This window comes from Cetorhinus maximus, chromosome 15 (genome assembly GCF_964194155.1).
Source record: "Cetorhinus maximus chromosome 15, sCetMax3.hap1.1, whole genome shotgun sequence".
Classification (NCBI taxonomy): Eukaryota; Metazoa; Chordata; class Chondrichthyes; order Lamniformes; family Cetorhinidae; genus Cetorhinus; species Cetorhinus maximus.
Window position 1 is genome coordinate 57,930,515 of NC_135893.1, and position 19,510 is coordinate 57,950,024.

General features: G+C 41.8%; 1 protein-coding gene across 3 annotated transcripts in view; it reads left to right on the forward strand.

The window, feature by feature from the left end:
• The window catches only part of ern2 (endoplasmic reticulum to nucleus signaling 2), an 82,147-nt gene that overhangs the window by 13,929 nt on the left and 48,708 nt on the right, over positions 1-19,510 (forward strand). For 2 of the 3 annotated variants that reach the window (XM_078558453.1, XM_078558452.1), the window contains exons 2-4: positions 14,690-14,804; positions 16,628-16,661; positions 18,267-18,339. In XM_078558453.1, the coding sequence (XP_078414579.1) occupies positions 14,690-14,804; positions 16,628-16,661; positions 18,267-18,339 (222 nt within the window). Of the gene's footprint in view, positions 1-11,582; positions 11,683-14,689; positions 14,805-16,627; positions 16,662-18,266; positions 18,340-19,510 lie in introns of those variants that run through there. The other variant, XM_078558454.1, reaches the window with a different exon arrangement.

Here is a 19,510-nt window from a genome sequence, read left to right on the forward strand (position 1 = left end):
GACTTGCCTTCCTGGAGAGGGGCAGCTGAAGAAACATGCAAGGGGTACACCTTCCATTGAAAAGGAAAGACTGACAGTGAGCCTTGTGCCCATGGAGTTGGTTTTGCCATCCAGAATAGGATCTTGGATGCACTGCCAGAACTCCCCAATTGTATAAATGAAAGGTTCAGGACACTTCACCTGCAGCTTAGCCCTAACCAATATGGCACCATCATCAGCGCTTATGTCCCAACCCTTGACTCTGATGAAAATGCTAAGGAAAAGTTCTATTCTGACATTGATGAAGTCCTCACTGCCATCCCAAAAGAGGAAACGATCATCCTTCTGGGGGACTTTAATGCAAGAATTGGCCATGACTCCAATGTCTGGAGTGGAACCATTGGGAAAAAACGGGATAGGAAAAGCCTAAACAAATGGCATCCTCCTGCTGGCAAAGTGTGCTCGGCATAGCCTTATAACAAAGACTTTCTTCCATCAAAAGGACAAATGCAAAACCATATGGAGGCATCCTAGATCAAAGCATTGGCACCCCCTGGCTCATGTCATTGTTCGAGTCAAAGATCTAAGTGATGTCTGTATCACTTGATCCATGTGGAAGAATGATGCCTGCTGGACAGATCATCAACTTGCTTGATCGATGATGAACAGCCACCTAGCACCAAGACACCGCATGGCTCAAAAGCCCAAGAGGAATTCTACCCTAAAGCAGCCAGACTGAAGAGAGGAGTTCCAAGCATAGCTTACAGCCAGTCTGGAAAATCTTCATGCATCCAACTCAATTCCAGAACAGTGGGATCAAAACAAAGTCAGCTATACTAGACTCCTGTGTCTAGACCATTGGGTTCGAGTATCGTCGTTACCAAGACTGGTTCGACAAAAATGATGCTCAAATATGTGACTCCTGGAACAAAAATGAGCAGCTTTCATTGCCCGACAGAACAGCTCAAGGTTGCAAATCAAGAAGGTAGCATTCCAACATTTTGAAGCTGACACCCGGAGACAAATCTGGAAAATAAAGGACAGGTGGTGGGAAGAGAGAGGCTGAAGATCCAACAATATGCTTCATCATGACCTACAAAGCCTTTTGAAGCCACCAGGGTTATCTATAGATTCAGGTCAAATGGACAAAGTCTCCTTCGGTCACAGGATGGTGTTTTTCTCCTCAAGGATGACAATACCATCTAGCAATGATGTAAAGAATATTTTCAACAACTCCAACAATGAATCCAGTGGCAACTCCAGGCTATCACCCAGCACACTTTGGTAGAATCCATGGGTGAATCACCATTGATGGAAGACCTGCAACAAGCTTCAAATGGATGAAAAACAACAAAGTCTGCGGCCTCAGTGGTATTCCAGGTGGGGTCTACAAAGCCAGTGGACCATTGCTCATATTCCAGACTCCATGTACTCGTCATACGGATTTGGGAGGAAAAAGAACTCTTCCCCTCACTTCAGGAATGCAATTATTGTAACTATTCAGTAAGAGCGATAGTTTCCACAGCATGATTTATCATGGTATTTCCTTCTTGTTCATAGCAGGGAAAATCCTAACATGCATTTTCCTAAATTGCTTATTCCCTGCGTCTGAGCAAATCCTGCCAGAGACACAGTGTGGCTTTAAACCTTCCAGAGGAACCACCACCATAACAGACAAAGCCAAGAAAAGTATAAAGAACAACACCAGGAGCCCTTAACAAAAATAAAAATACCTGGAAAAACTCAGCAGGTCTGACACCATCTGCGGAGAGGAACACAGCTAACATTTCGAGTCCGTATGACCCTTCAACAGAACTAAGGAAAAATAGAAAAGAGGTGAAATATAAGCTGGTTTAAGGGGGGGGTGGGACAGGTAGAACTGGATAGAGGGCCAGTGATAGGTGGAGATTGCCAAAAGATGCCATAGACAAAAGGACAAAGAGGTGTTGACGGTGGTGATATTATCTAAGGAATGTGCTAATAGGTGACATTAAGGGTAGAAAGCAGGACGAGCAAGGTACAGATAGCCCTAGTGGGGGCGGGATGGGGGGAAGGGATCGAAACAGGCTAAAAGGTAGAGATAAAACAATGGATGGAAATACATTTAAAAATAATGGAAATAGGTGGGAAAAGAAAAATCTATATAAATTATTGGGAAAAGGGGGGATTAGAAAGGGAGTGGGGATGGAGGAGAGAGTTCATGATCTAAAATTGTTGAACTCAATATTCAGTCCGGAAGGCTGTAAAGTGCCTAGTCGGAAGATGAGGTGCTGTTCCGCAGTTTTTTGCTTTTACCAGGAGTCCTTCATTGCCTTCATCAACCTGACCAAAACGTTTGACTCAGTAAAGTGCGAGGCTCTAGATTGTGCTCCAAAGATTTGGATGTCCGAGAAACTTCATCACAATCTTGCAATTGCTTCATCATGTTTTTGCAGCTGTCTTGGGAGATCTGAAACGGGCGCCTTCAAAATCCAGACCGAGGTCAAACAAGTCTGTGTGATAGCCCCCATTCCATTTACAATCTACCTGACAATGGCTATTCACCCCATTAAAGATCAACTGCTCTTTGGTGTCAGCTTAAATATTGTCTAGATGGAAAACTATTAGTTGCTTCCATGCCAAAACTAAACTGACTAACATAAATATACATGGTCTACAGTTTGTGGATGACTACAGTGTTGTTATCCACTGTGAACCAGGTTTGCAAGTCACTCTTGATCTCTTCAATTCTGCATACAAGAAATTTGGCCTCCCCTTGAATGTTGCCAAAACAAAATTCATATATCATCCCACAGTTGGTCAGCCAAATATTCCACCTCCCATATATGTTGAAGGAGAGTCTCTGGAATATGTTGAGCATTTCCTATACCTTGGCAGCTACCTCTTGCAAAAGGCCACCATTGATGAGGCGATCCAACACTGGATCAGCTGCGCCAGCACAGCCTTCTATAAACTACGGCAGCAAGTGTTTCACAAGACCTCCACAAGTCAATGAAAGTCCTTGTGCACAGAACAGTTGTCATCACCATACTTTTGTACTGCAGTGAGATCTGGACTGTATCAGTGATACATAAGAACGCAAGAGAGGTTCCATCTGCAATGCCTCCACCACATCCGCCAGATTCAATGGGAGGACCATCAAATAAACACTACTGTCCTTCTTGAAGCTGACTCCACAAACATTCAAGCAAAACTCCTGTAAAAAATAAACTTTGATGGACTGGGCACTGTGGATGGCCAAAAACCAGGTTTCTCAACTCATAAGTGACCAACGTTCTAAGGAGGACAAAGAAAATTCCTCAAAGACACTCTGCAGCTCTCCTTGAAACAGCATTGACAGGAAGAGGAGCTTGCTACCAATTGTTTAAGGTGGTGACAACTTATCCATCAACCTGAATTAAGATTTGAGTCCCAGCGTCTCAATGATGAGGCAAAGTGGTGGCAGAGAAGGAAGGAAAAGGAAGCAAACCCTGCACTCTGAGTCCCACTTCCTTGTGAGACGTCCAGCCCCACGTGCCGAAAGATTTGCAAGTCGAGATTTGGCCTAAAGACCCATGGCAGAGACTCGCAACCCTGAGTAGACATCATCCTTGAATTGAGGGATTGTCGACGATAGGTTGCATGTCCTCTGCGTAGCCTCTGGCTCTATCATGGCAACAACTTATGTTATTTGTGTGCTTTCACTCGCTAAAGAAAATAAGGGATAATTACTTCCAATGAGAATAGTTTCATTATAGTGGTAGCTGAAAGCATGCAAGGATTTAAAGCTGAAATTAGCTGTTTGGAGTTATTTCTCAAAGTTTTTGGAGTCCAGTTAAATGTGCATGGCATTCGCATAAATTGGCAGAAATAAAAACATACAATTATGCACAAAAGGACTCCATTCTTGGAAAATTGTTGGCACTCTTTTGTTAAAAATATGGAGGAACCTTGTTTAAAATAAAGGTTCCTATGACCTCAAGCCTTCATTGACATTTGCTCTGAAAATTACCTGAACAGTGTTTTTGACATTGAGCCAGGTTTAGGTGTGGTGCAGATCCTGTTCTTTAGGAGATTAGTATTGTTGTACTGATAAAAGCAACACTAAAGGAACTGTATTTATTAACTAGGATGTTGCTGTTGTTCTAACAAAAATGCCATTTTAATGTTTGTTGAGTTTGATCTCGCATTTTACCATACATGTGACAGATTGAAAACACATTATCCAGAAATGTTGCAGGTCAAACCTTATAATGAATCAATCTGTTAGAATATATAATTGATCATTATATATTTAAAATTATGGAATTGATAATCATAAGCTTGAGCTGCACAGAGATTTAAATGTTAGATTTGCAGCTTTGTTTTACCCTATTCCTGAATGAAGAGTAGAAATTTACAGTACTGAAGGTGTCTTGCATATGGAGTTGAATTTCCCTTATGTGGTGAAGTTCTGCACCAGAGACAAGGGATTCTGGGCAGTATCCCCATTCTTGAATCACTGAGTTCTGTCGCAATTGTCACTAAGCTAATGCTGATCACAAATGTAAAGTGATCAAATACTAAGATGTTTTTCTTAAGGGAAGTACATTCATCTGAATATAATCACTTCATTCGAAATATAATAAATAGACTATAGAAATGTACCTCATCCAAGTTTCTGTATGTTTTAGATCACGAGATCTGAGACTCCTACAGTACCTTCCATAATAGATAGGGGAGGTTTACAAGGTATGACGTGTTACCATTGTCTAATATTTATAGAGACTTGTATTTAAATTAAACGGTAGAACATTTAGTAGGTGTGCGCGCATTTGTTGAGTGAATCGAGGCAAGCATGGTAACTGCAATAATTAGAGAATATGCAGCTGATCCTATACTTCTGCATTATGACTCAGAGAGTGAGTATATGTTCTAGGTTACCGATCCGTGATTGGAGTTAGGTTGCTTCTTTTAATTTCTTTCTCAAAAAGTGAAAATTAATCGAAAACATGCTTTTCTCTGGATCTAATCTAGAAATGTGGTTAAGAGGTCATATCTCCACAGAGCTGGAATGCATTGTTTAATTTCAGCTGGAGTCATTGCTATTCTTTTTAATCCAGTACCAGGCTGGTTATGTTGAGAAGCGTGGTGTGATGGGGGCCTCGTCCCCAGTGCATTAAGCAGGTTACTGACTAAAGCATATCTCGGCTTGTGTAGCTAATCATGAACTGTGACAGCTTTAGGCCTGGCTATAAGAAGTCACTATTTCTTTGGAAATCCATGTACTAATATGACAGCATATAGTTCTGGTTGGAAATTCACAAGCTGAGTTATAGAAAGAATATTTTATCATAAGGTTATGACAGGATCTCAGCACATGTTCTATCAGGAGTGCAGTGGCTGAAGATTTACTACATTAGAGCTTTGTTAGAATCACTTCATTTTATTGAGCTTAATTTTGGTGGTAAACTCACTCGTTGTCCAAGGAGAAATCTGGCAACGGACAAGTTAAATTATGGACATTGAAAGTTTTTAATGTTGGAGAATTGAACATTTCTCCACTATTTAACACTCTTTGACAGCATCAAATCTCCTCTGTCAGACATAGGAAAAAGAGCAGAATAAAACTCCCTATACTTATCACCTGCTCCACTATATGACAATTCCATTTTACAGATCAGCCCTCACTTTTGAGTGACATGGCCAATTAGGGGTGTGTTATACTCTGTATCACTAATTGATCATGTCATTCAAAAGCCCATTGATGGCTGATGTGTAAAATGGAATTGCCATTCAGGAACACTTTTTCATGCAAAGAGCAATAGAAATCCAGCACTTTCTCTCCCAAAAGGCTGTCAGTATTGTTGGGTCCGTTGGAACTTTCAAGACTTAAAAATTTTTGTTACTAAGGGTATTGAGGGATATGGAACTAAAGCTGGTAAATGGATTTGAGATACAGATGATCCATGGTCTAATTGAATGTCGGAACAGGCTTGAGGGGCTGAATGACCTCCTTCTGTTTCTAATGTTCCAACATGAATTCTGGATGGAATGGGATTGATGGGCCGAGTGGCCTTTTCTTGCTCTGAGAATTAAGTTCTTAACTTCTACTGTGAGAAGGTGCACGTGAATGGACTGAGAAAACCCTATCTTAATATACTTTGGTTAAATAATGGACTGATTGTTCCTGATTTTATTAAAATGTATATTTTATTGGTTAACATAATTGATGCTTGACATTTTTTTCACATATTTAATACCTTAGGATGAAAAAAAACCCTTATCCTGCTTGGACGACAAGGTGCATAATTAATTCCACCAATTAAAGCACAAATAGGTTGAATTGCTACAAGAAAATATAGATTTAAGTATAAAATATAGCTAGAAGAGGAAGACCTATGAATACAAATTTAGCATCTGAGATTTTCTATTTGCAGCTTTAAACAACACTCTTAACCTGAAACTTTCCATCTGTCACTTGAGTATCACAATTCAGTCAATAAGTAAATAGGCACTGTAGACTTAGTACCACTTTAAGCAAACTAACCATGATCTGCATGGGCGTTTGCCTAGATACACATTGCATTATTTCCTGGTTAATGTTTGCTGTTAAATTGTACTAAGTTCTGCTCTGATAGGGAAATTCTTTCTCCTATTTTATGTAAATTTTTTAAAGGGAAAATAGGATAATTAATTGAAGAAGTGAAGAAAACAGAGCTATGGGGAATGGGGATGTAGAATTCATTTTGTGTTGCTTTAGCAAAGAGCTGGCACAGATACAGTGGACTGAAGAGCCTCTGTCTGTGCTGTAAATTTCTATGATTCAATTACTGACTGGTTTGTGGGCAGCTTGAGAGACATTTGGAGAACTTTGTGTTAAGTGTATCACAACAAATTGTAATTAGAAATTCTCAGATTTTGAATTTGTATTTGAATGATATCCTGTTTTAGTTATAATTTAAACAAATTTTCTTCTTAAAAAATATTTTTATCTGACCATTGTGAGCTCTCCAGTATGTGTTAGTGAACTAAGGACTGAACTCTGGGGAAGCAATGGCGTGGTAACAATGTCACCAGACTAGAAAGCAGAAATCTGGGGACATGGGTTTGAATCCCATCATGGCAGTTGGTGGAATTTAAATTCAGTTAACAAATCTGGAATTTAATGAAAAAGTTAGTCTTGGTAGAATTGTCGAAAAACCCATGTGGGGCTCACCAATGCCCTTTAGGGAAGGAAACCTGCCATCCTTACTTGGTCTGGGCTCCATGTGACTTCAGATCCACAGCAGACTCTTAAATGCCCTCTGAAATGACCTAGCCATCCACTCAGTTGTATCAAAATCACTACAAGGCCTATAAAAATGAATTAAACCGGATGGATCACCCGGCATCAACCTAGGCACCAGAAATGACAATGGCAAAACCAGCCCTGTCGACTCTGCAAAGTCCTCCTTACTAACATCTGGGGGCCTGTACCAAAATTGGGGCAGCTGTCTCATAAACTAGTCGAGTAACAGCACTGAAGGTGGCAAGGACACAGAATGCACTCTGGGTAGGGGACTTCAATATCCCTCACCAAGAGTGGCTAGGTAGCACCACTACTGACTGAGCTGACATTGCCCTGAAGGACTTAGCTTCTAGACTGAGCCTGCGACAGGTGGTGAGGGAACCAACAAGACCTGCTTAGCCTTCTCCTCACCAACCTACCTGTTACAGATGCAACTGTCTGTGACAGTATTGATAGGAGTGACCACCACACAGTCCTTGTGGAGACAAAGTCCTGTCTTCACAATGAGGATGCCCTCCATCATGTGTGGCACTACCTCCATGCTAATTGGGATAGATTTCAAACAGATCTAGCAAATCAAAGCTAGGCATCCTTAAAGAACTATGGGCCATCAGCAGCAGCAGAATTGTACACAACGTCAATCTGTAACCTCATGGCCCGGCATATCCCCCACTCTCCCATTACCACCAAACCAGGGGATCAATCCTGGTTCAATGAAAAGTGCAGGAGGGCATGCCAGGAGCAGCACCAGGCATAACTAAAAATGTGATGTCAACCTGACGAAGCTACAACACAGGATTACTTGCAAGCCAAACAGGGAAAGCAGCATGCAATACTCAGAGCTAAGCAATCCTACAACAAACTGATCAGACCTAAGCTCTGCAGTCCTGCCACATCCAGTCATGAATGGTGTTGGACAATTAAACAACTAGCAGGAGGAGGAGACTCCATAAATATCCCTATCCTCAATGATGAGGTAGCCCAGAAGATCAGTGCAAAAGATAAGGCTGAAGCATTTGCAACAATCTTCAGCCAGAAGTGCAGAGTGAATGATCCATCTCAACACTCAAGAAGCTCGACACCATCCAGGACAAAGCAGCCCGCTTAATTGGCACCCCATCCACAAACATGTCCTCCCTCCACTACCAACGCACAGTGGCAGCAGTGTGTACCATTTACAAGATGCACTGCTGGAACTCACCAAGGCTCCTTCAACAGTACCTTCCAAACCCATGAATTCTACCACCTAGAAGGACAAGGGCAGCAGATGCATGAGAACACCACCACCTGCAAGTTCCTGTCCAGTCCACACGCTATCCTGACTTGGAACTATATCACTGTTCCTGCACTGTCACTGAGTCAAAATCCTGGAACTCCCTCCCTAACAGCACTGTGGGTGTACTTACACCACATGGACTGCAGCGGTTCAAGAAGGCAGCTCACCACCACCTTCTCAAGGGCTCTTAGGGATGGACAATAAATGCTGGCCTAGGAAGTGACACCCACATCCTATAAAAGAATTTAAAGAAACTGAGAGTTGATCTGATCTAACTGAGAGTTAATCATGCTTACTCTTGTTTCTAAGGCTCCTACAATGCCCTTTTCTGGCATTATACTCGATGGAACAATTGTTCCAGTAATTTTAAGGTGTGGTTGAAAAGCTTGCCAAAGAATGTGAGTTCACACTTGCAGTTGCTGAAGCTATATTATGTTTTGGCCAGGCAGCATCTTGGATACTGCATTCAGTTCTGCTCACCAAGGTGCAAGAAAAATATCCAAATCCATTCCTAACTCTCTCACTATGGCTCAATGTATGCTGTTTCATTCTTTTAACATATTTTTAATCTTTTCTTCCCTTCCCTCTTTTTAAAATATCTTAGGATGGCTACTGAATGAAATGCTTTGTGTCAGTTTCTACGTTAAAGGTGCGATATATGCACAAGTTGTTAACACCATCAGGGGAACAGGTCCTTATTCACTGTTAATAATTCGCATACTGGCTGTTAGGAGGCTTATGATAGCAAGTCTGCTCTGCCCTTTGCTCAGCTTTCCTTTAGGAATTGTCAGATGTGGCTCAGTGGGTAGCACTCTTGCCTCAGAAGGTCATGGGTTCAAGTCCCATTCCAGAGACGAGCGCAAAAATCCAGGCTGATACTCCCAATGCCGTACTGAGGCGCTGTTTGAGGTGTCATCTCTTTCAGATGAGAAATTTAAACTGAGGCCTCATCTGCTTTCTCAGAATCCATGGAACTGTTTTGAAGAAGAACAGCAGAGTTATTGCTGGTGCCCTGGCCAATATTTATCCCTCAATCAACATGACTAAAACAGATTATCTGGTCATTTTCACATTGCTGTTAGTGGGAACTTGCTGTCACAAATTGGCTACTGCATTTCCTACATTACAGCAGACACTACTCTTCAGAAGTACTTCATTGGCTGAAAAACACTTTAAAATGTCCTGAAAAGAACTATAAAAATAAAAGTCTTTTCTCTGTACTCTATCCAGCACATGCCTTATGGCGGGTGGGAGTTTGTCAGTTGAGGAATCATGGTTTTGAATCAACATTTAACCCCTCAACGCTCCCCCAAAAATTCAAATGTAAATACAAAGGAGACTCAAAATCTGAAGGTCCACCAGCTTATGGCCAGGATATTGAGGTCGGTGAGCGGGGGGTGGGGCCCGCTCGCCGATGCGTCCAATGACGCGGAATGACATTGGGTGGAACTCCCAACGTCACCCCTCATCATTTCAATTTTCAGGTCGGCAGGGACGCAGCCGAATCAGCTGTGTGCCCGCTGACCTGTCAACGGCCAATTGAGGCCATTTAAAAACTAATTCAACTAGTTAACGGACCTGCCCATCCAATCTTAAGGTTGGCGAGCAGGCCGGGAGCCCTGGTGGGCTTCAGAAAAAGCATGAAACCACATCCACGGGCGGGATGAGGTTTCATGAAGGTTTTTTAAAATTTAATAAAAGTTTGAAGAAAAGCGATGGACCTGTCCCAACTCATGTGGCAGTGTCACATGAGGGGACATGTCAGGGAAGTTTTATTTTTGTGCATTGACCATTTTTGAATTTGGCGCTGATCTCCCTGAGGCAGCACTTAGCCTCAGGGAGATGGGTGCGCTCTTTCACGCACATGCGTGAAAGAGCGCACTCCCAGCTTAGGGAATCCCCCCCCCCCGCCCGCACAGGGAGTGCATAGCACTTCCTGGCAGACGTCACGTTGGGCAGGCTTTAATTGGCCCGTCCACTTAAAATGGCGGCGTGCCCCCGACTGGGGGCGCCGATCAGAGGCACACCTGCACGGGCCCGATCCTGGACTCCCCCCCCACACCGACAGGGGGAAATTTCTTCCCATATGTTTTAGCTATTTTTCTTTAACAATCTTTTATGTAATGTGTCTATTATACATCACATTTGAGTGCCAATTGGTGCAGTTTTCCATTGGAGAATCCATCATTGTGTGACAATTAACTGATTGCATCTAGAACAAGAGTGGATAAAATGGACTGTTCTGCTGCACAGATTGGAACAAATGGGCTGTATTGCTACGTTGCAAATGCTGAAAGGGGACTCCAGTAGGCTCTTGCTAACACTGGCATCTTTTATTCACATAAACTATCAGTTGTGGGTGTGAAACTGGATCACCTTACAGCAGTTGGAAACACTGAGACCAAAAGCTGCAGTACATGCTGAGTGTTGAACCTTTCTACCTGTTGTTCATGAAGCAAGTGCCTGTGGCTGCCTGATACTGTGACTGTTGCCTTCCACACCCTTGAAAAGGCCCAGTTGCACAAGTTTTCAATTAATGGAAATCGCCCTGCAATTAATCACAGCACATTGAATCTGTAGACATTTCAAGAAGTAACCAGACAGATGGTGTGTCATAAATCTTATTGCGACACCAGCATCCAGATGGATGGTGATAGAATAGCAACAGTTAAATCAGTGCTTTGTTCAACTGCTGTGGGACCAGCAAAGCTTCCTTGTGTATCCTTGTGCCAATTTAATCTCCACGAAAAGTACTGTACTTCCCATAGTACATGGCCAATATCCTTATTCTGCTTGTTGTAATGTCAAACTCTGTCATTGTGCCTTTGTATAGATATTAGGTGAGAACAGGATTGTTGTTTTTTTTATTTATTTTTTCATCTGACGTGGGCATTGCTGGCTAGGCCAGCATTTATTGCCCATACCCTAATTGCCCTTGAGAAGGTGGCGGTGAGCCGACTTGTTGAACCGCTGCAGTTCTTGTCGTGTAGGTGTTGTTAGCAAGGGAGTTCCATGATTTTGACCCAGTGACAGTGAAGGCACAGCGATTATAGTTCCAAGTCTGGATGGTGTGTGGCTTGGAGGGAAATTTGCAGGCGGTGTTCCCATGTATCTGCTGCTCTTGTCCTTCTAGGAGGTAGAGGTCGTGGGTTTGGAAGGTGCTGTCAAAGGAATCTCGGTGAGTTGCTACAGTGCACCTTGTAGATGGCACACACTGCTGCCACTGTGTGCTGGTGGTGAAGGGACTGAATGTTTAAGGTGGTGGATGGGGCTATTTTGTCCTGGATAGTGTCGAGCTTCTTGAGTGTTGCTGGAGCTGCACTCATCCAGGCAAGGGGAGAGTATTCTGTCACACTCTGGACTTGTGTCTTGTGGATGGTGGGTAGGCTTTGAGGAGTCAGGTAGTGAGTTATTCCGAATTGCAGAATTCCCAGCCTCTGACCTGCTCATGTAGCCACAGTATTTATATGGTTGGTCCAGTTCATTTCTGGTCAATGGTAACCTCTAGGATGTTGATAGTCAGGGATTCAGCAATGGTAATGCCATTGAATGTCATGGGGAAATGGTTAGATTCTCTCTTGTTGGAGATGGTCATTGCCAGGCACTGTGTGGTGCGCATGCTACTTGCCACTTGCCACTTATCAACCCAACCCAGAATGTTGTCCTGGTCTTGCTGCATATGGACATGGACTGCTTCAGTATCTGGGGAGTCGCTAATGATGCTGAACATTGTGCAAATCATCAGCAAACATCCCCACTTGTGACCTTATGATGAAGGAAAGGTCATTGATGAAGCAGCTGAAGGTGGTTGGGCCTAGGACACCACCCTGAGGAACTCCTGCAGTGATGTCTCGGGATTGACATGATTGACCTCCAACAACCACAACCATCTTCCTTTGTGCTCAGTGTGACTCCAACCAGTGGAGAGTTTTCCCCTTGATTCCCATTGACTCCAGTTTTGCTAGGGTTCCTTGATGCCACGTTCAGTCAAATGCGGCTTTGATGTCAAGGGCAATCACTCTCACCTCACCTCTTGAGTTCAGTTCTTTTGTCCTTGTTCAGACCAAGGCTGCAACGAGATTAGGAGTTGAGTGGCCCTGGCAGAACCCAAACTGAGCGCCAGTGAGCAGGTTATTGCTGAGTAAGTGCCATTTGATAATATTGTCGATTACAACTTCCATTACTTTGCTGATGATTGAGAATAGACTGATGGGGCTGTAATTGGTCAGGTTGGATTTGTCCTGCTTTTTGTGGACAGCAATTGGAAACACGAGTGACTACTACCCTAAGACCAGGAACTACATTGCATGCTGAGTGTTGAATCAGCTTGCCTGCAGTGCAGTCCCCTTCTGTTGATATCTTGCCAATACTTGCTGTCAAAGCTTATACATCAAAATGCCCACGTGCACAAAGTACCAGAGGTGATGCCATAAAACTGTAAGGAGTCGATGGGTTTCAGAAAACAAAGGAGGAAGGTAGAGAAGAAGGGGTGAGAAAAAATTATTTTAAGCAATGCTAATATCGACAACAATAGGCTGAATTATATAGATTGAGACAAGCTCTATAACTTTTCTATGTTTTTGAAAAATTCACTGGAACTAAAAATCTATTCTATATATTAGTTTAGCAATTTTGTTAGTAACTTTCTAATTTGAGAGGCAGTGTATTGTGGTTCATACAGATTGATTAGAAAATGATAAGGAAGTGGTTTTGGGGCTGAACAGACAGAAATAGTACTCTTAAAATCCAGATCATTATCACTTTTTTTTTCTTGCAAACCACAGTGGAATTTGCTTGCTGTCCCTGGTTTGTCAGCTGCACCATTAGTCAATCATTTTAAGGGCTTCCTTAAAATGAGATGCACTTGAATAATAAATAAATTATATTTTTAAAGAATAGTCATTTATCTTCTCTGAAGTAATGGATCTCCACATACCTGGTTTTAGGTTAAGGAGGATCCCACGTATTGTGCTGCAGAACAAACATGGGGCTACCTCCCTGGTTGATTGGCGTGCTAATACTTGCTATCTTGGCTCACAGAATATCTAGTCACTTAGGTGAGACACCAGAGGTTGAGTGGCAGTCACAGAATTATGCTTCAGCGTAAGTAAGCACACTTGACAAGAAGCAAGAATTCCATTAAAAAAGATGCAAAACAACTTGTACATGAGTATGAATAGTACTACGATTACTGCAAGGTTCTGTAATCTGATGAGAAGGACCCAGCCATTCTCTTTAGGTGCTATCTGATGCCCAGTAAAACAATACCTCTTCTCTCAACCCATGGGCAGTTTCATCGTTTAGGAAATTATTTATCTTCCTTTTTTAACTAAAATGGCAAACATACAAAGCTATGTTATAATCAGGTAGTGTTGTGGAAATTCAAAGTGCTTCATGACCTTAACCGTCTGTGGACCTAGTAGCTAAGAATTCAGCAGCACTTGGCAGTCAGCAAAATACAATCTCTTTAACCACAGTGTATTAGTTCTTTCACTCCTTCATAGGCGTGCACTAATCTGGATTGCACCAGCTAAAGCAATAAGTGTAGACATTTTAATGATACATATGTTTTTCCACCTTAGTGAAATAATGCTGAAATATTGATTTTACAACTGATCTCTTCCTCCTATTGCCCACCATCGCACTATTTCCAGACCAGGGCATGGACAAGTGTTCTGCACTCTGACCTTTGCCAACTCTACTCTTTAGCCCCTGAGTTAAGTTGGTGATTTCTAATTCACTTTCCTCTCCCAGCGTAGATATGCTTGGCTCGGAATCAGTGCCTCTCCTGACAACACGACTGAGATCAGGCATGTGTAAAGAGGAGGCTATTGGACATTGATTTTGATCTTTTAACAATCTTGAGTGTTTCAGAACATTTGATTGCTTAACATCCAAGTTTAGGAGCTATATTAGACAATAAATGTCAAGGGCTGAACCGAATGTGGCACGGAGCCAATGGCAACTACGTGAGAATGTTTGAGTACAGTTCATACTAAGTCTGTATTTGAAGCTGCACTGAAAGCCTCAGGCAGTAAAGGTGCTGCTATCGCCCTCAGTGTCCCTGACTTAGTGAGAAAAATCATCAATCCATGTTAAACATAAATGGATATGGGTGGATTTGTATTTTGATTTATTTTCTTTCTTTTTGAATTTGACAGCAAATATCTTTTTTGTTTCACCAGTGTGCTGTCAGCACAGTGACTCTCCCAGAAACACTGCTCTTTGTATCCACACTTGATGGGAACTTGCATGCTGTCAGTAAACGGACTGGGGAAATCAAATGGACCTTAAAGGAAGGTAAAACTTCTTTGAATTGATGTAACATTAAAAAAAAAAGCAAGTTGCCATTGAGACTTTTCTGCATACATAACAAAAAAAATCACCAATATGTTGAAGATAACTTACTGAGTTTAACCAGGATATAGCTAACTGATGATAAACTTTCTTCACTCCTTCCTGCTTCCTGGAGCTGTCAACCCTGTACTATGTCGGGGCTCTAGGTTAAATACTAGAAATAACACTGGACCTAACAAAACTGTCTATAATTCAGGGCTACTGGTATTCAGTTGGCAATTTCACCCTGGAAAATAGAAATCAGCAGCGAGGCTGCTTTTCCATTTTGGAGTTAATGTATATTGTTTGGGTAGTACAGAGAGAGCAATCAAACAATTGGTATTATGCAGTGACATGATGCAGAACTAACACTGACTTTTCCCTGTTCAGAAGCATTGGAATATGTAGTACAGATTGCACCTTGTGGGTCTGGGCCAACATGAGTTAAAAGCTGGCTAATAACCGGTGGAAACCTTTCTCTTCACCCATTATTAGTCTAGGTAATCCACCAGAGTCTAATGGCTGCTGCAAGAAAATTTCTGTTATTAATTGCACTTGGTGATAAAATTACTGTTAGTAATGTTAGTGAAGGTACTGTGGGTTTCACTCAGGTTCTGCTGTAAAATACTGATTTCTTTGCTGGCTGTAAATAACCTTCCAGCTGCTGCAATGACCACGAAACTCGTGATGTTTCACGGTAGAATATTCTTAAAGAACAAGAAACATGCAGGTGCACTGGCACTCTGCATTAATAATACGTGGATTTTCTTTCTCCATTAGTTTCTGCACCCACTGAGTCACCAGTCTCATTTGGGCCACGTGAATAAGGTGGTGAAGTAATTCCCTTGAAAATAGGCAAATTAGAGAATAAGTAAAGCATTAAGCTCTCACCCATGTGGGTTGCAGTGCCTTGATTGAGGACTGGTGTGAGGTGACCTGAGATAAACAACATGACAAAAAAAACTAATCAAAGCTCCCACACCCCACAGTAAGTCTCTACATAAAGGTGCAAAATGTAGACATATAACACGTTTTAGTTAGATAATGTCTAATTAAAGAACCAGCAGTCAATCATCAGTGTGAGGGCTGACCTGAGGTGGTTTCTCTGTTCAGGCGGCCTGAGAATTCTACACAATGCTTTAAAGTTAATTGAAGCATCATAGAACTTTTACATAAGATTATGACAGGTTTATATAAGGTAGACAAAGAAAAGCTGTTTGTTCCCATTTGTTGATCATACAAGGGCTAAAGGGCACATAATTAAGGTTTTGGGCAAGGGATACAGGGGAATGTAAAGAAGGACATTCTTACTCAGCAAGTGGTGATAATGAGCTGGAACTCATTGCCTTTATGAGGGTGGCAGAAGCAAAAACAATCAGTGATTTCAAAAGTAAATTGGATAAACACTTGAGAGGAATAAATTTTCAAGGCAATGAGGATCCAGCGGAAGAATGGACTGACTGGGAGACTCTACAGAGAACCAGCATGGACTCGACGGACAGAATGGCCGCCTCCTCTGCCATAATAACCCTGTGAGAACAATCTGGTGCACGATGTTTGGCACATGAGTGCAAACTCTGTCAATCTTCCAGTGTTAATTACCCCAACAGATTTGAAGAAAAATCTCCAGACTGGTTGAATAGATATAAAATGGCTGCAAGTTTCAACTAAATTTTCAGCTCGGGGTAGCAGAGTGGATCTGTGTTTAGCACCTTTTACAGGGTCTGTGTTGAGCACTGTTACTTTTCTCAAATAGCATTGATTCTTGTCTATAATTTATTTTTCAGATCCAATCATTCAGGTTCCAGTCTACCTAGCTGAGTAAGTTTCTGTTAGAAGTTATTATTTGTACTCTGAAAATTTCTGCAGAATTCAGGCTTGAAGTGCTGTGCTATGAAGACATCTAATTATTGACTTTGTGCATGATTAAAAGTTTTGCACCTGGCATATAACTGTTGGGTGTGGAGAATTGTTGAGTGTTTGCCAAGAGCCATGTCGATGGGTTGAGTATGAAATTTGAGTCAATCAAAAATACAGAAGGCACTCAACCACACGCTTCACTTTGCTATCAGCAAATTCCCATTCACTGAAAAAGGGACCAATCACATGCCTCAAAAATATATCATATAGCCTTTGGACACGATGACAATTTTCCACTCCCCTTCTATTGGTTACCTGCCCTCCTGCCAATTTAGGGACTGCTCATATTTGAACTTTGACCTTCCCTCTTGTCCCAGCCTTTCTTCAGGAGCCCTCTTTGATCTCCCTACCCTAATTAGGGGCCTTTCCTTTCCCACCAGTGTCAGCTTTGTCTTTGCTTTGTTCCTGCAGTTCTTCTTGTAGTCCTTGAGACCATTGCAGTGTTTTTAAGTCCATCAGTGACCTGTCTATGTTGATATGCATGTGTGATTTTTCCCAGTCCATAATGAACTATTGTTTGCCTTATCGTGGTGATTTTTTTCCCCTATCCCAAATGCGAGAACACTACAGGTGATGGACTTGGCTATCTCCAAGTTTCATGACCTAGAGCTAACTGCTGAATGCCTCTTAGTATTGATTTTTTTTTGCCTATGTGCTTTCTACCTCTAGTTGCATAATATTAATTTCCAGTTGTTCCTGGATGGCCTCAGGTGGATCTTTGAAACTTTACCTCCCAGTACTTAAGCACAGCTTCAGTGCGTCACAGTCTGATGTAATGCTGTAGTCCTTTTGAATAATCAGATGATAAAAGCAATCGTCTAATTTTGACAATGCTGAGCATTGACCATCAGCAGATCAGCCATGTTTTTCAGTGTGATTCCTCGAAATAAGTATTAAGTGTCAGAGACCTTCTATTTGTGTTTTCAAACCAGTGTGTCTGCCGGTTCACTGGTTGTAGCACCACAATGGAGCACTAGAACCACAGCATCTTACTGAACAGAAACGCATCATGCGGCGCATTAAGCCTGTGTTTGTGCTGGTATAAAACTATAGAAGAGGAAAAAGAGAATGATGTACAGATGGGTTGGTCCAGCGAGGGATTTGGATTGTTTTATAAATCCTGAGAGCATTGCTAATAATTCATGAATGTCATTGTGCTAGTCTTGGAATTCTCTTCCACAGAGAGCAGTAGAGGCTGGGTCATTGAATATATTCAAGGGTGAATTAGATAGATTTTTAATCGACAAGGGAATCAAGGCTTTTGGGGGATAGCAAGAAAGTGCTGTTAAGGCCACAATCAGCCATGATCTCATTGAATCGTGAAGCAGGCTCAATGGGCCAAATGACCTACTCCTCCTCCTATTTCTTATGATCTTATTGAACCCAAATTAAATGCTGTTATTGCCTTTTGCTCATTTATTTGTGTTACTCAGTTGGGCTGTCCTACAATGTGGTGTTTGTTTGATGCCAGGTTTATGCAGAAATTTATTTCTATTCTGGTTGTAGGCCAGCATTTCTTCCAGATCCAAATGATGGCAGCCTTTATGTCATGGGAGGGACAACTAAAGAGGGGCTAATGGTAAGTTGCAGAATATTTCATTAAGCTCAAAGATGAGTTTCAATCATTCAACTATAACATCAAGAGCATTATCACTCGTCTGCTGGGGAAGGTGGTAGCATAGTGGTATTGTCATCCAGAGACCCAGGGTAATGCTCTGGGGACCCAGGTTCGAATTCTATTTGGATTCAATAAAAAATCTGGAATTAAAAGTCTGATGATGATGTCGATTGTCATAAAAAACCACCTGGTTCACTAATGTCAGGGAAGGAAATCTGTTGTCCTTATCTGGCCTGGCCTACACATGACTCCAGACCCACAGCAATGTGGTTGACTCTAAAATGCCCTCTGATGGGCAATAAATGCTGGCCTAGCCAGCGGCATCCATGTCCCATGAACGAATAAAAAGATATATATTCACAAGATCTTTGTTAATCCAATCTTTTGATTATTAGAAAGGTGATTGTTTGTTAATATATAGGAGCACCGATGGTAATTGCCTTACTTTATTTCTTTATTAAACTTTACATAAAACATAACAAAAGAAAGGTAAGAAGAGACCATTCAACAATGAAAAGAGGCCATTCAACCCACAAACCAGCTACTTCCACACTGCACCTACAGCCTACCCTTTATAGACTCTACCCACTCACTGAATTTCCTTCCACACCAACATGTACAATCTCCCATATAATGAACTCAACTTTCTCATTAAATCTCCTGAAGGGAAATTCTGTATAAATATACCAATTCTCAAAAGTAATCAAACAAAATTGACGCATGCTCATTGATCTTCCCATCTCTAGTACTTCCCTCCATGAATAGATGCTTCCATTATCTGAGCAGCACAGGAATGATTATGGCTTGTACTATATTTTTGACCATTTGTCCATTACAAGTGTGTCATACCATGACAGCTGATCTCCTGGTTGGAGTAGCTACAAGCAGCAGCAGCATCCATAACTCAAGCCTTATGTCCAACCAAATATTTTTCAGTTTCAAAAGTTCCTGTATTTGGTTATTGTTCACAATTTTCATGTATTGTACCCCTGGTTAAAAGAGTAGCACTCCCATCTCTCTGCTTAGTATCCTTGGTGATCTGTTCCTTGGATGATCCACTAAGAATGGAAGGAAAAAGATCATCTCCCTGACGCTGTAGATATCAGGTGACCAAGTCATGTTTAAACGAGAG